Here is a 13,818-nt window from a genome sequence, read left to right as displayed (position 1 = left end):
ATTCTTTCCAAGGCTTTTTAGACTAATTAGACAAACTAACAAGGTAAGGCCTCATGTAAGTTATTTCCTTGCTAGTGGGTTTCATAAAACATACACAAGTGGATATAATCTAAAATTGAAATGTTCTTCTATCCCTTTTACACTGATTGTTATTTTCTGGGAAATGAAGAACATGTTGAGAATTTGGGTAAAACACTTGGGAGTAAGAATACCCTCTGTGTGTCCTATAAAACAGGGGTGTGTTTATTCAGGAGGAAACAGCCACATCCACAGACACACAGGCTTGCTGGCACACACATGCTCACAAATGTGTGCACACACCCACACCCTTCACTACTTCACATCCCCTCCACATAGCTCCTCATCTCCTTGCATTACAATACAAAGACAACACCAAGGATCAGTCTTGATTTCTTGAGGGGGATGGAGGTTTCCATGTTTGTGTCTAGTTTCTTCCTTCAGCTGTTTGACACACAGTTTGCTGGCAAGCAGTGAATTGCTGTTTATTCTCATTAATATGTTGGCCAGAGTTCCTTTAGGACCAACTAATTCCCATGGAGAGAAGTATAATGACACACATAAAAAATAAGTAAAATAACATCTCCTCAAACTATTGCCTTACATTTAGGTGGATTCATTTGTATCCTACAATATTTGTTGTGTATCAGGTCAGAGTCACCCAGGCCTGGGAAGTCATGGTGCTCCTCACCTGGCAGAAGAAGTGAGAGGGATGATTAATCACAGTAGAATGATTAGAATGAAATGAGGGAAACTCACATAGGAAACGAGCTCCACTGGGGTCTTTGGGAACATACAACCCAATCACTAAAGGGAGAGGCAGTGGGTGTGCCGGCAGTCAGAACTGAAAGGACATCTTCAGCCACAGGAGCTGTAGCAGGTGAAGTCCCAAGTAGTGCTCACCCTTACCTGAACATCGGATTTACCTGGGAAAGCTTAAGAATACTGTTGGCTGGGCTGCACCTCAGAGATTCTGATCCAGTTCTGGTCTAATGTGGAGCCTGGGTGTTAGAAATTTTAAAGATTTCAGGGAGTTATAATATTCAGCCAAGATCAAGAACCATTGCACTTAGGTCCTCTGAATGCTGTGCTTTAAAGAACATTTTCAGAAAGTGTCCATAAGAGGATAAAATCTCATCAAACTTGGATGAGATGATAGAAAAGCAATAGACTGGTATGTAAATTTTGGGTTATTTCCAATTCCTCAACAGTGTCTGAGCAAACAGAAAGTAAATGCTGTCCCAGCATTTTTCAAAGTGTGTTTCTGGGCCCTTTCTGCATCAGAAAGATGTGCAGTAGTTGCTAAAAGTACAGATTCTTGAACCACAAATGACTACAAATAGTCAAAGCAATCTTGAAAAAGAAAACCAAAGCTGGAGTCAGCACAATTCTGGACTTCAAGCTATATTACAAAACTATAGTCATCAAGACAGTATGGTACTAGTACAAAAACAGACATATAGATCAATGGAACAGAATAGAAAACCCAGAAATAGACCCACAACTATATGGTCAACTAATCTTTGACAAAGTAGAAAAGAATATCTAATGGGAAAATAACAGTCTCTTCAACAAATGGTGTTGGGAAAACTGGACAGCAACATGTAAAAAGAATGAAACTGGACCACCTTATTAATCATACACATAAATAAATGTAGAATGTCTGAAAAACCTAAATGTGAGACAGGAAGCCATCAGAATCCCAGAGAACACAGGCAATGACCTCTCTGACATTGGCTGTAGCAACTTCTTAGTAGATACATCTCCCAAGGCAAGGGAAACAAAAATAAAAATAAACTATTATGACGTCATCAAGATAAAAAGCTTCTGCACAGTAAAGGAACCAATCAACAAAACTAAAAGACAATCTTCAAAATGGAAGAAGATATTTGCAAATGACATATCTGATAAAGGGTTAGTAGGCATCATATATAAAGAATTTATACAACTCAACGCCAAAAAAAACCCCATATAATCCAGTTAAAAATGGGCAAATGACATGAATAGATATTTTTTAAAAGAAGACATCCATATGGCCAACAGACACATTAAAAGATGTTCAACATCACTCATCATCAGGGAAATACAAGTCAAAACTACAATGAGGTATCACCTCACATCTGTCAAAATGGCTAAAATTAACAACACTGGAAACAACAGATGTTGACAAGGATGTAGAGAAAGGGGAACCCTCTTACACTATCAGTGGGAATGCAGACTGGTGCAGCCACTCTGGAAAACCCTTTGGAGGTTCCACAAAAAGTTAAAAATAGAACTACCCTGTGACGCAGCAATTATACTACTAGGTATTTATCCAAAGGATACAAAAATACTGATACAAAGGGGCACATGTGGGACACCTGGATGGCTCAGTAGTTGAGCATCTGCCTTCAGCTCCGGGCATGATTCCGGAGTTCCAGGATCGAGTCCCATATCTGGCTCTCTGCAGAGAGCCTGCTTCTCCCTCTGTCTCTGCCTCTCTCTCTGTCTCTTATGAATCAATCAGTCAATCTTAAAACAACAACAACAACAACAAAACAAAACAAAGGGGCACATTTGTTTATAGCAGCATTATCAATAATAACCAAATTATGGGAAGAGCCCAAATGTCCATCTACTGATGAATGGATACAGAAGATGTGGTATGATATACAATGAATATTACTCAGCAACAAAAAGAGTGAAATCTTGTGGTTTGCAATGAATTGGATGGAGCTGGAGTGTATTATGCTAAGGAAAATAAGTCAGAGAAAGACAGATACTATGTGATTTCAAGCATATGTGCAATTTAAGAAACAAAACACATGAACATAGGGGAAAAAAGGGAGGCCAACCAGAAAACAAACAATATAGAGAACACACTGAGGGTTACTGGAGGGAAGGTGGTCGGTGGTGGGGGTTGTTAAATGGGTGATAAATATTAAGGAGGGCATTTGTGATGAGCACCAGGTGTTGTATGTAAGTGATAAATCACTAAATTCTACACTTGAAACTAGTATTACACTGTATGATAACTAGAATTTAAAGAAAACCTTTGGAGGGATGCCTGGGTGGTTCAATGGTTGAGCATCTGCTTTCTGCTCAGGTCATGATCCCGGGGTCCTGGGATCGAGTCCTGCATCAGGCTCCCTATGGGGAGCCTGCTTCTGCCTCTGCCTATGTCTCTGTCTCTCTGTGCTTCACATAAATAAATAAAATCTTTATAAATAAATAAATACTTGGAAAAGAAAAAATAAATTTGACACAGAAAAAAATTAAAATGCCAATTACCAGACCTTATTCAGCTATTCCCAAGCAGAGTGAAGGGTAAGGAAATTGGCAATTTATCAGACTTGCCCGGCAAAGTTTTTGCATGCAGCATTTGGAGAACCTACCCTCCCCTTCAAATCATCAGAGTAGAGTCAGAGTTCTTTATAGTCCATGAGAATGCCAGATTTGAGTTCTTCTCTGACTTCTCTGTGCTCTTTATTTCAGAGCATGAAGGCAGGAAATGGAGGTCGTTCAAAAAAAGAACAGAAAAAAAAAAGCACCAAAATATTTTTTAAACCAAAGCCAAATAAAAGCAAAGGTAAATGGTTAAGAACAGTTCTGACCTTCCTCTCTGGTTCATATGCTATAGACCAGGATTGGATTGTGGAATCACCAAACATACTCAGTGCATGTCCCTCTCCTGGGCCCTAAGTAATCTTGAAAAACAACCTCTTGATCGATGGAGATGGGAGATAATGATCCTGCTTGTGGCTCTCACATGCTTCAAATGCCCATTTCAGGAATGGACCATGAAATCAACAGAGGATGGACTTCCTGTGTCTGCTCTAAACGCTAGCCACCATGAGGCAGCACCTCGGCTCTATTCACCATATTTCTCTAAGATCCAGCACAATCTGTGGCCCACTGTGCACTTAATGTGTATTTGTCATATGACTAAATGAATAAATGGAGATTATCATCCCCAGATTAATTTCCCAATTAATTTTCCCTGTGATCCCACATACATATTTAGATGAATTTCTCCCACTCCCAGTATTTTACAGAGCAAAAAATAATATAGGTTCTTAGTGATTTTTATTTAAACATGCATATTACGCACACACACATTTCATTCTTATACAAATAAAATCTCTTATTCTAAAACCATCTTTTCTTACTTACCTAAAAATGCATTTTATTGTTTGAAGTTCAAGTGCTCAGATTCAGACTTAACTTTTACGGAGGACTGCTTTGTATCAGGTACTGCCCAATGTTATATCTATCATCTCCTGCGTTTTTCACAAGTTGAGAGGTGGCCAGGTCCACTACTTCACAGATGAGTCGAGTCACGCTAGTCCCTCATCCTCATACACATCAGTGTATAATCAACACATTATACACTACTGATTTGAACCCAAGTCCTTCTTTTGATTCTGCCCCCAAGCTCCTCCCACTTGTCCCCAGCTGCCTCAGTATGATAAACCAAACTCAGAAGCATCTAAAACTTCTCCAAGGCACATTTTCCAAAACTTGTCCTCCTTCAATTAGGTTTTTAAATGAGCTTGCTGATGTGGCAGTTGCTTTGCATGATAAAAGAATATCCTTTGCAAGGACAAAAAGCAAAAGCATGAGGCAGGAGGAGGCCTGTCAAAGCTTGGTGACTTTTGAGTTCCTCACTCTGCCAGCCTCCATCCCACCCTCACTGTCCTTTGGATTTGGTGAAAATCCAGAGGACACTCGGGACTTGGAATAAGTCCCGAGTGTGGCTTCTTATTCAGCCTCAGGGACTATTTTGAAAAGAAGAACAGACACCCTCCTCCTGCTGCGCACCTGCTTCCTGGAGAGTTCAGTGGGGCTGGAGGAGTGGACACGACCCCTACAAGACTGATGGAGAAGAACAAAGACTTGTGTGGGTAGAAGAAGACCCAGGTAGCAGAGGAACTGGCTTGTTGGAGAGAATGCTTACTGAGAGGGGGAGAGGTACCGGGCCCTCTCCTTGGCACCTCCGGCTCCTCTGCAGCCCTGCCCCACCAGAGGTAAAGTGGGGAGGTCTCCACGGAGAGCCTGAGGCAGGTTGTAAAACAAGCCAGAGGCTTAAGGACTGTCAGCTTTGCTCTGCTTGTCTCAAGTCCCCCTGGCCCAGCCCAGCTGCTATTTTTCCTTTCTTTGGAGAGGAAAGCTGTCAGGTGACACTGCAAGTTATTTGTTCTCATTAGCTGGGCCTGCGGGTGTGTGATTATTTGCAACCCAAGTGCTCAGAGCATAATTCTATGATGAGGGCAGGGGCCCATTCCAGGGGTCATCTTGTGAACCTATTAGAGGTTGCAGGCACAATATCCAAACAGCTGTTCTATTGATGCTTCAGGGAAACTTAGCCAGTAAAAGTAGTAATGAAACCCAGGAAACTGTCTTTACAGACAGGACCCAGGAAAGCATTTGTACAAACTGGACTGCTCTTCTGCAGAGGATCTGTGAGTCCTTCTGGGTAATATAACCCCACGTCAGTAGGTAAAGAAATAATGCATTCATGTATCTTTGTTCAATTATTAGGTAGAACAGTTGTCCAAAATACATGCCAGAAGGAACTGTGTCAGAGATGGAGCCTATAAGCCCATAAGGCAACATACTCGGATTGCAAAGATAGAACGTATTTCCTCCTGCGGGCCGTTACAGTTAGGATATTCATTTATGTCTCCTGTTAAATCATGTAGAGAGCTATTTTATGTGACCACTGTTCCACAGCCCGGTTTAAGTGAGGGACCAGTTTGGAGGAAGAAAAGAAAATATTGATATTAGGCAGTTTTATGAGAATGTAAATCAAATCCAAAGTTTGAGATCTGAAAGAATTAAATTATTTATGGTGTGAATTAATTTTGGTACGTTGTTCCTGATTCAAGCTGCATGAATAGTTGAACTCTTCTGTTGTATGTTTTTTGTTTTTAATTTGCCAAGAGTAAAATAGATGACCTATCCTTTGACTTTAAATCTTCAGTAACTTATGAATTGGAATGAACGTTTAAAAACTGAAAGATTTTTAAGATGACACTATTGGTCAATTTGTATGATTGAATAACATTTATCACTGTTATGGCCATGTATAAATCAAGTGATAAAGGAAAAAGAAAAGGCCCCAGTTAAGGGAAATATGGTTTATTTTGGTCTACAAGTGTCCTTAGGTAGTTTTCTTTAACTTGGGCTGGACTTAAAAAAATAAGTAATGCTTTTTCTTCAAAACTATAGTTACTTTCAATGAAAGGTCCCTCTCATTTGCTTAATGTCAACAATGTAGATTTGGAAAGGATTCTGATAGAAAAAAGAAAAAAAAAAACCTTTTGTGCCTACAGTTCAACTAATCAGTTATAGGTAATTTGATTTTAATCATGTATTGCTTGTGCTATGAATGCCTCCTATCCACAGTTGATGGCAGCCTGTGTTTTAATTTTCTGTGAGACTTACTGGTAGCCAACTGTCATTAAGGATGTGCTACTTTGTCAATATTGAGTCAAAAAACAATTAAGCTCCATGAAAACATTCTTACCCTAATCTGTTCCACTATACTAAACAGGGAAACAAGCACACATAGTTTAGTATCACCAAAAGTAAATTGGTTATCAAGAGAAAAAGATGAAAGCATGTCCCTCAGCCTTTGGTTGAATATGAGAATTACCAAGATGATTACATGCTAATCACACTGTGTTATAATTGTGTTCTTGCCTACTTCCTACAAGTTATATTCTCTCTGAAACCAAGGAGCATATCCCAGTCATCTAGCTTTATAAATACAGATTTATATTTAAAAAAATGAAGGAAGAAATGAATGAACCTAAAGTACCTGATATCTAGGACTTTAAAATATTCTGACTTGGTCTTTAATGCTCTAAGTTTCAATGATCACTTAAATGTACACAGTTCATGTACTGGCTGAAAAATACTACATAATACATCTGCCCACCTTAATTTTATCAAGAGTAGCCATATGGGTACATAGCTTCATGGTTATAGTGAAATTAAGTAAGTGGCTTCCTGCACAGTGTTTTTGGTATCTGCAGCTGAAAAAGAAATCTTAGCACAAATATATAGGAAGTGATGAAATGGTTGTCTGGAGAAAATGTCAGATCTTTGCAAATACCAGGGACAAGTTACTGGTTTTATATATGGCTCTTAGCTGGAATGGTGCCACACACCCACTGCTAAACTATTCACTGAATGGAGTTGCCAAGTTTGGTTTAGATTAATCAAGATTCACCTCATTAGTCTGAGAGGGGCCTAGCTTCTCCTACTGCCTGAAGCTGTCTGATACCTGAAGAAAATTAGAATTACGTTCATCTATTAGTAGGAATTCTATTTGGTTGTGTATTGAAGGAAACTCAAAATAACAGTAGATTTTTTTCCCTCTCTCACATAGAAGTTCAGAGATAGTGCAACTCCCTACATCATCAGAACCGAGCTCATCCCATTTTTCTGCCCAAAAATATTTAATGTGTTAATTTCATTGTTAAGGGGGCTGCTGAGGTTCCAGCCATCACTTTCATATCCCAGACAGGAAAAGGAGGAGAAAGAGCGAGGTTCTTCTTTAGAGACTCCCTATGAGACCAAGAAAAAAGTCTACTTATAACTCATTGGCCAGGAATTTGTCACAAAGTGACACTTATCTACAAGGAAGGCTGGGAACTGTATTTGAATGTACCCAACAACAACAACAACAACAAAATCAGAGTTTATTACTTAGGAGAAAGGAGAAATAGATGTTAGAGTAAACACTACCAGAATCTGGTAGTGCTGCAGGTAGCAGTGACAAGAGGATGGAGTAAATGCAACCATGGAGGACGTAAACAGAGCTCACAGAAAACAATGGGCTGCTCTGGTTCTCCACCATCCAAACCTATCTCTATCCCAAGTCATTTTAAGTAGTGAGAGAGTCACACAGCTAAAGAAGGGGAAGGAGAGGCAAAGGACACTGTAAATCAGCAAAGTGTAGAAACTGTGTGTACAGATAATTAGGATCGTGTTTTACACTGTATCATTTTTTAGCCATCTTGGAGTACTTTACATATGAAAGGATATTATTTTTCCAAATATGGAAATGTAGAAGTCAAGATATGAATGATCTTTCCAACCTAACCATCTTAATTAGCAACAAGGTCACCTTTGGAAAAAAGCAAAATATTACCTAGAAGGATAGGCTTATTATGAAAAGAATCAGGTCCTCTAAACAGAAAGAAAAGAGGCAAATGAGGAGCTAATTAAGTAGAATAAGCTGAGGGAAACGTATTGGTAAATTACAGTCCATGCGTATAAAGTCTCGTTATTCTAAACGACACCTCTTTTCTTTATTTTTTAAAGGTAGCCAACCAAGTTGTTCAAGCTCTGCTCACTCAGAAGGTAGGTCACTTTCTGGCTTATTATCTTCAAGGTACTCATGTGAATAGGTTGGAACTCATATTGTCAAACCAGGAAATTGTGATTGATAGATGCAATACTTTTCTGTTTATTCACTTAAGTTAAAATTGTGTGTGTTTTAGACGGGCATACAAAGTAACTTCAGTGACCGACAGAATCCTAAAACTCAGGATGGTTTGAACACTTGAATACTTTTCATCTTGGTAAAGCAGCAGAAGGTGAAAGATTTCCATGGACCCATTTATTTAATAAATGCAGATATTATTTAAGTTGGTGGATTCCTTCAATTCCTGTAAAATGAATAGCCTTTGATGGACAGCATTTAACAGAAGCCTAAAATTCTTGGAGGTTAAGAAGTTATTTAATTTCTCTGGGTCTTGGTCCCTCTTCTGTAAAGTTCCCACCTCCCAGAACTGCAGTGGTCATCCTAAGACGGGAAGCACACGGAGCAATTCCTATAGAAACTGGTTTGTGGCAAATAAAAAGCAAATGGCAATATCACATACTTGAAAGTTGCTGACAGTCGAGTTTACCACCAAACAAACAAAGAAACAACTATGTGAGGTGTGGATGTGTTAATTATCTAGATCTTGGTAATCATTCCACCCCGTAAGATATGTCAAATCATCACATTTTACCCTTTAAATATATAGTTATTTTATTATTCTTCAGTGAAGTTGAGGAATAAAAACAAATAATTTTTGAGCATGAGCTTTGTATGCCTTCTCCTTTGCCATGCCTCTATTCTCTCTTCAGACCATAGAAGATTATGTTTTGGGGCCAGAGTGGGCCAATGCAAGTTATTGTCCAAATTTGGCTATTTTGGCACATTTTATTGAAATTTTCTTATCTCTTTCTATAATGTTTCTCAGAGGCTGAATTCTAATTCTTTCAGATTTTGTTTGTTCTGAATTACCTCTCTGTGAGGTGGAGACCTTTTCTATAAAAGAAAGTCTTAGATCGTGTGGCATATTCTGGAGTACATGGCTAATGATAGCAAAATAATTTTGACATTTTGATTTTTTATTTAAAAATAATTTTATTAGGGATTGACCACTTCTCATTGGAGATAAATATTATTGTTAATTTATACTATAGAGGCATTGTGATATTATTTTTGCTAGACTTTCTCCTCAACTGCTTTTGTTAAATCATGCTTTCTGTTTCAAATGATTTTAACTGGTTCAGGTTTTACATTAATATTGCATAAATAGAGAGATCTGACTATACCTATTCATTTGAATTAGATTCCATTGTGAGTAACAGAGATCCAAACTACTAGTGACTTAAATAAGCTAAAATACTATTTCTTCCTCATAACAAAATCTATAGGTAGGCAGTATAGGGTTGCTATGGTTACTCTGCTCCATAAAGTCCATGTGGTTTTGAGTGTCTCTGGTTTCTATCTTGTTATTCTATGGGATGTGGCCTCCATTCCCAAGGTCACCTCATGGTTAAAATGACTGCTCTAGCGCCAGTCATTGCATCCACATTCCAGCCATCAGGAATGAGGAAAAGCTGAAGAAAACAAAGAAGATAAAGGGCACACACAAGGTGCCTTTAAAGAGAGACTTCCAAGAGCTTTCTTACCTCCCCATTTACATCTCCTTGAGCACACCTTAACCGCACAGCCACACCTAGAGAAGCTGACAGTGAAGTCTTTATTCTGAGTAGGTGCCCAGCTGAGAATGGATTTTCTTTCATAGTATTGTAGGAGAAGGGGAGAAACATATTGAAGGGCATCTCATAATTTCTGTCACAGCGTATTTGAAATGTTTTTTTTTTCTTTTTCAAAGGCTTTAATTTCTCATTTGCTTTCCTCCTGTTAGAAACTGTGCTCATTTAATTATAAACTTAAGGAATGAAGGAAGCACTGTTGTAGCTCGGTGTGTAACTGTCGAAAACTTCTCATGCCTGTCTTTTTTTAATGGTGCCTCAGGAAAGAGACAAGGAAGCTGTATGGTACAATATAAAGGAAAATGAGACCCTTCAGGTCAGCCACAAAAAATAGCTACACAAATCCAAGTAATAACTAGTAAACAGATAAATCTACCTTGGTACAGTTAAGCAGTAAGACACAGAAAAGACATGCTACTGTGTGAGATAGCATACCTCAGGGACACTCTGAGGCAGGAAGAGATGCCAGGATTTTCAAAGATTCCAAAAGAATCATGTTCTGCAGAAACGTGTACCTCCCAGTTTTTATAGAGACTGTAAAATTGACACAAAGAGACTCAAATTTCTTTTTAATTAAGAGCACAATACAGGAAATAAAGTGTACTCCAAATGCAGATGAGAAAACTCATTCTAAAGAGGGATGTAGCTGGCACAGAGTGAAAGCAGAAATCTTGAGTGATTTATCCAAGTCACAAAAAGATTTTTTTTGAGGTGAAATTACAGTCATAACCATGCAGTTTTAGAATATATCGTTTGTTATGACACAAAGCAAACCTGCCATGAGCAACCAAAAAAGCATTTTCCTGGCATATCATCAACTGGCCCAGATAAGCATCTTGAAATAACACAGTGTACTTCTTTTTCTCAATACTGATAAAAAAAATATTTATTTCCCTGAACTTATCAGTTTCTGTTAAATGTACATATACTGTCCTAGTCAAGTAATTCAATCTGTCTCAGAAACCTGTGGATTCCCTTAAGACAGCAGATTGTCCCTCCTTTAGATCAGTAAAGCTAAAGTGACAACATTAAACCCAGCTCACTTCCATTTATGATTCCAAATCATAGGTGCGAGGCTACAAGTGTAAGCAAAATCAATAATTCAGGGCAAGCTCATATTTTTGTCTGAAATATATTTTATCTTCATTAGGTCAATTACACTCACTGAAAACGTAACTGTCCTGAGTTCTTTACTGTTATTTTTTGTTTGTTTTTTGTGTTTTGCCACTATCATCAAACTTGGAAGAAAATCTTTTTTCTTGAGTCATTTTTCAACATATCAACTTGAGCTTTGTCTGCATGATCTTTAAGATAACTGAATATTTATATGGTGTTTTTTCTTTACCAACATGGAATAAGGCTCCATATGAGAGAATCCAGCAATGCAGCCACCAGATAGAAGCAGGGCAGTTTTGGAGCTTGTATCTGAAAGAACTCCAAACTTCTACATATTTCCCTAATAGAGGAGCAGTTGGGCCACCTGTGTCCATTCAGCTGGCAATGGTGTATATAGGATCCATTTCCCTGAAGAGGGTCTGTTTATACTTGCTGTGCACTTAAAAGGAGTCAGACCTCATGTCCAGCACTTTAAATCCTCTAAGCCATTTTGTTCTCACTGCAACCCTATAAGATAGAACTAAGAACATAGTGTTCCCATAGTTCTGATTGCAAGAAGGGGCAAAGCCCATATGTTCAAACTAGGGTTGTGACACTCCAAATCTTCCCTTTGCAACGTTCAACATCAACAGTCCCATTGGATCACTTACTGTTTTTCCCCTACTGTAGTTCAGCAGGCAGAGATGGGGCTGCAGAAATCAACAGATGGATTGAAATCCAATCATTAGATATGACTGCAGGAAATAGAACAAAAGGGCAAGGGAGCCAATGGATTTCTTAAAACTTCTGGAAACATTGCCAGTCCTGGTCAGCAAAAGAGATATTCAGGATCTGACATGTGTGCAGTCAAAACTGACTTTCTAAATCTGGAGTCAAGCTTTCTCAGAATCCATCTTATTTTAGACTCCAGAATTTTACAATTGCCAGAGACCTTAGAGAGCATTTAATCCCGAGATTGTCAATTCACCTTGGTTATGGCCTTAATTTACTCTGATTACATGAACTGTTTAGCTATCACCCAGATGAGAAACGTTTTAATCTGAATGCATGGGATGAAGGTTTGCGGTTTTCACTTTGCCACAGGACTAACCACATCCTGTTCATTGGGGCTGGTCTGATTCAGGCACATGTTTATGTTACCTGCCTTGCCTCCTAGATATTTGACATTGAGGCCTTTGGTTAGTCTGAGAGTTGGCTTTTCTTTTTACACAAGTCTGCATCCTTGGCAAAGAAAGGGATGTATCAGTGAAAGCCACTGAAGGAATGTTACAAGGAGAAACTGGTGGGTATGGTGGCCATTTAGCTTCAGGGAAGGAATGAAGTGGCCATTTAAAAGCCATCTCATGAAGCAGCTGAGACACACATTCTCTTAAAGTCCTATTTTGTTCAGTAGCCCAGTTTACAGATAAAGGAACTGAGGCAAAACCAGAATATGTTACATTCTCAGGTCATGTGGGTAATGAGGACTGGAGTCCAGACCCCCTAACTCCCAATCTGGTGTATTCCCATGATACACATTGCATCTGAAATAATTTTACCAGTATGATATCATTTTTACGTGATAAAATCAGATTTAAATAGTTTTCATCAATATTCCAGTGATGTCACTATATGTCTTACTTCTATGCAATCAACACTTTATTAAACTGACTTCAGCAGGTAAAGTTTTAGTTCTAAATGCATTAAAGCAGCTGTACTTGTAGGTACTACATAGCAGTAGATCCAGAATCTTCTTTAGCCCTGAGTGCAGGTGAAACTTGCCAGGATTATTTGCATGGCTACTCCAGGGAAGCTATCATTCGAGATCAAGATATACAGGGTCTTTTAGAACAGTTTATCACATTGCTCAGTATATTTGCCCTCACATTCAGCTTTAATTATTATTTTTTTAAAGATCTTATTTATTTATTTATTTATTTATTTATTTATTTATTCATTCATTCATTCATTCAGGAGAGACACAGAGAGAGAGAGAGAGAGAGAGAGAGAGGCAGAGACACAGGCAGAGGGAGAAGCAGGCTCCATGCAGGGAGCCTGACGCGGGACTCAATCCCAGGACTCCAGGATCATACCCCAGGCCGAAGGCAGCGCTAAACCGCCGAGCCACCAGTGCTGCCCTCACATTCAGCTTTAATCCCATATTCTGTTTCCAGTTGATAATGACATGCAGATTGCAAGGAAAACAGTTCTGGCTGTTTTTTTGAACCCAAAGACCTCTGCACTTTCTTATATGTAGTCAAACTGTTGGCATTATTTCCCTCCTAATGAAATTACACATCAGGTCTCTTTTATTGCAGAAGACACAACCCTATGTTTTCAGTGGGATCTTCCTCTTGGGGCCTGGGACATATTAGGAAAAAAGAAGAATGTGAGAAAGAACAGATGGCCCAGCCTCCTCGGTGAGGCAATCATGGCATCTAAGCAGAGAGCTCATTTGTTTCTGACACCTTACTTGGGAAAGATAGTCTAGGTCTCACCTCCATCACGGTCAGGGTCACAATAACCATGCTTGTAGTGAGACCCCATGTGTCATATGCTACTGTATGTCAGCAGGTTCCTTTTATAAGTACAGAGGATCCAGACAGCTGACTGTCACCCTCTGCCTAGGTCTCCCTGCAGTGGTCAGAGAAATTGCTG

The 13,818-nt window shown here is 39.0% G+C and overlaps 1 protein-coding gene across 15 annotated transcripts in view; it reads left to right on the top strand.

The window, feature by feature from the left end:
• NCKAP5 (NCK associated protein 5) overlaps positions 1–13,818 on the top strand; it is a 946,904-nt gene that overhangs the window by 747,665 nt on the left and 185,421 nt on the right. For all 15 annotated transcript variants that reach the window (XM_072757601.1, XM_072757595.1, XM_072757603.1 and 12 more), the window contains one exon: positions 8,332–8,370. In XM_072757601.1, coding sequence (XP_072613702.1) covers positions 8,332–8,370 — 39 coding nt within the window. The remainder of the gene's footprint in view (positions 1–8,331; positions 8,371–13,818) is intronic.

This window comes from Vulpes vulpes, chromosome 5, assembly GCF_048418805.1.
Source record: "Vulpes vulpes isolate BD-2025 chromosome 5, VulVul3, whole genome shotgun sequence".
NCBI lineage: Eukaryota > Metazoa > Chordata > Mammalia > Carnivora > Canidae > Vulpes > Vulpes vulpes.
The sequence above is the reverse complement of the archived record's forward strand: the minus strand, read 5'-3'. Positions and strand labels throughout refer to the sequence as shown.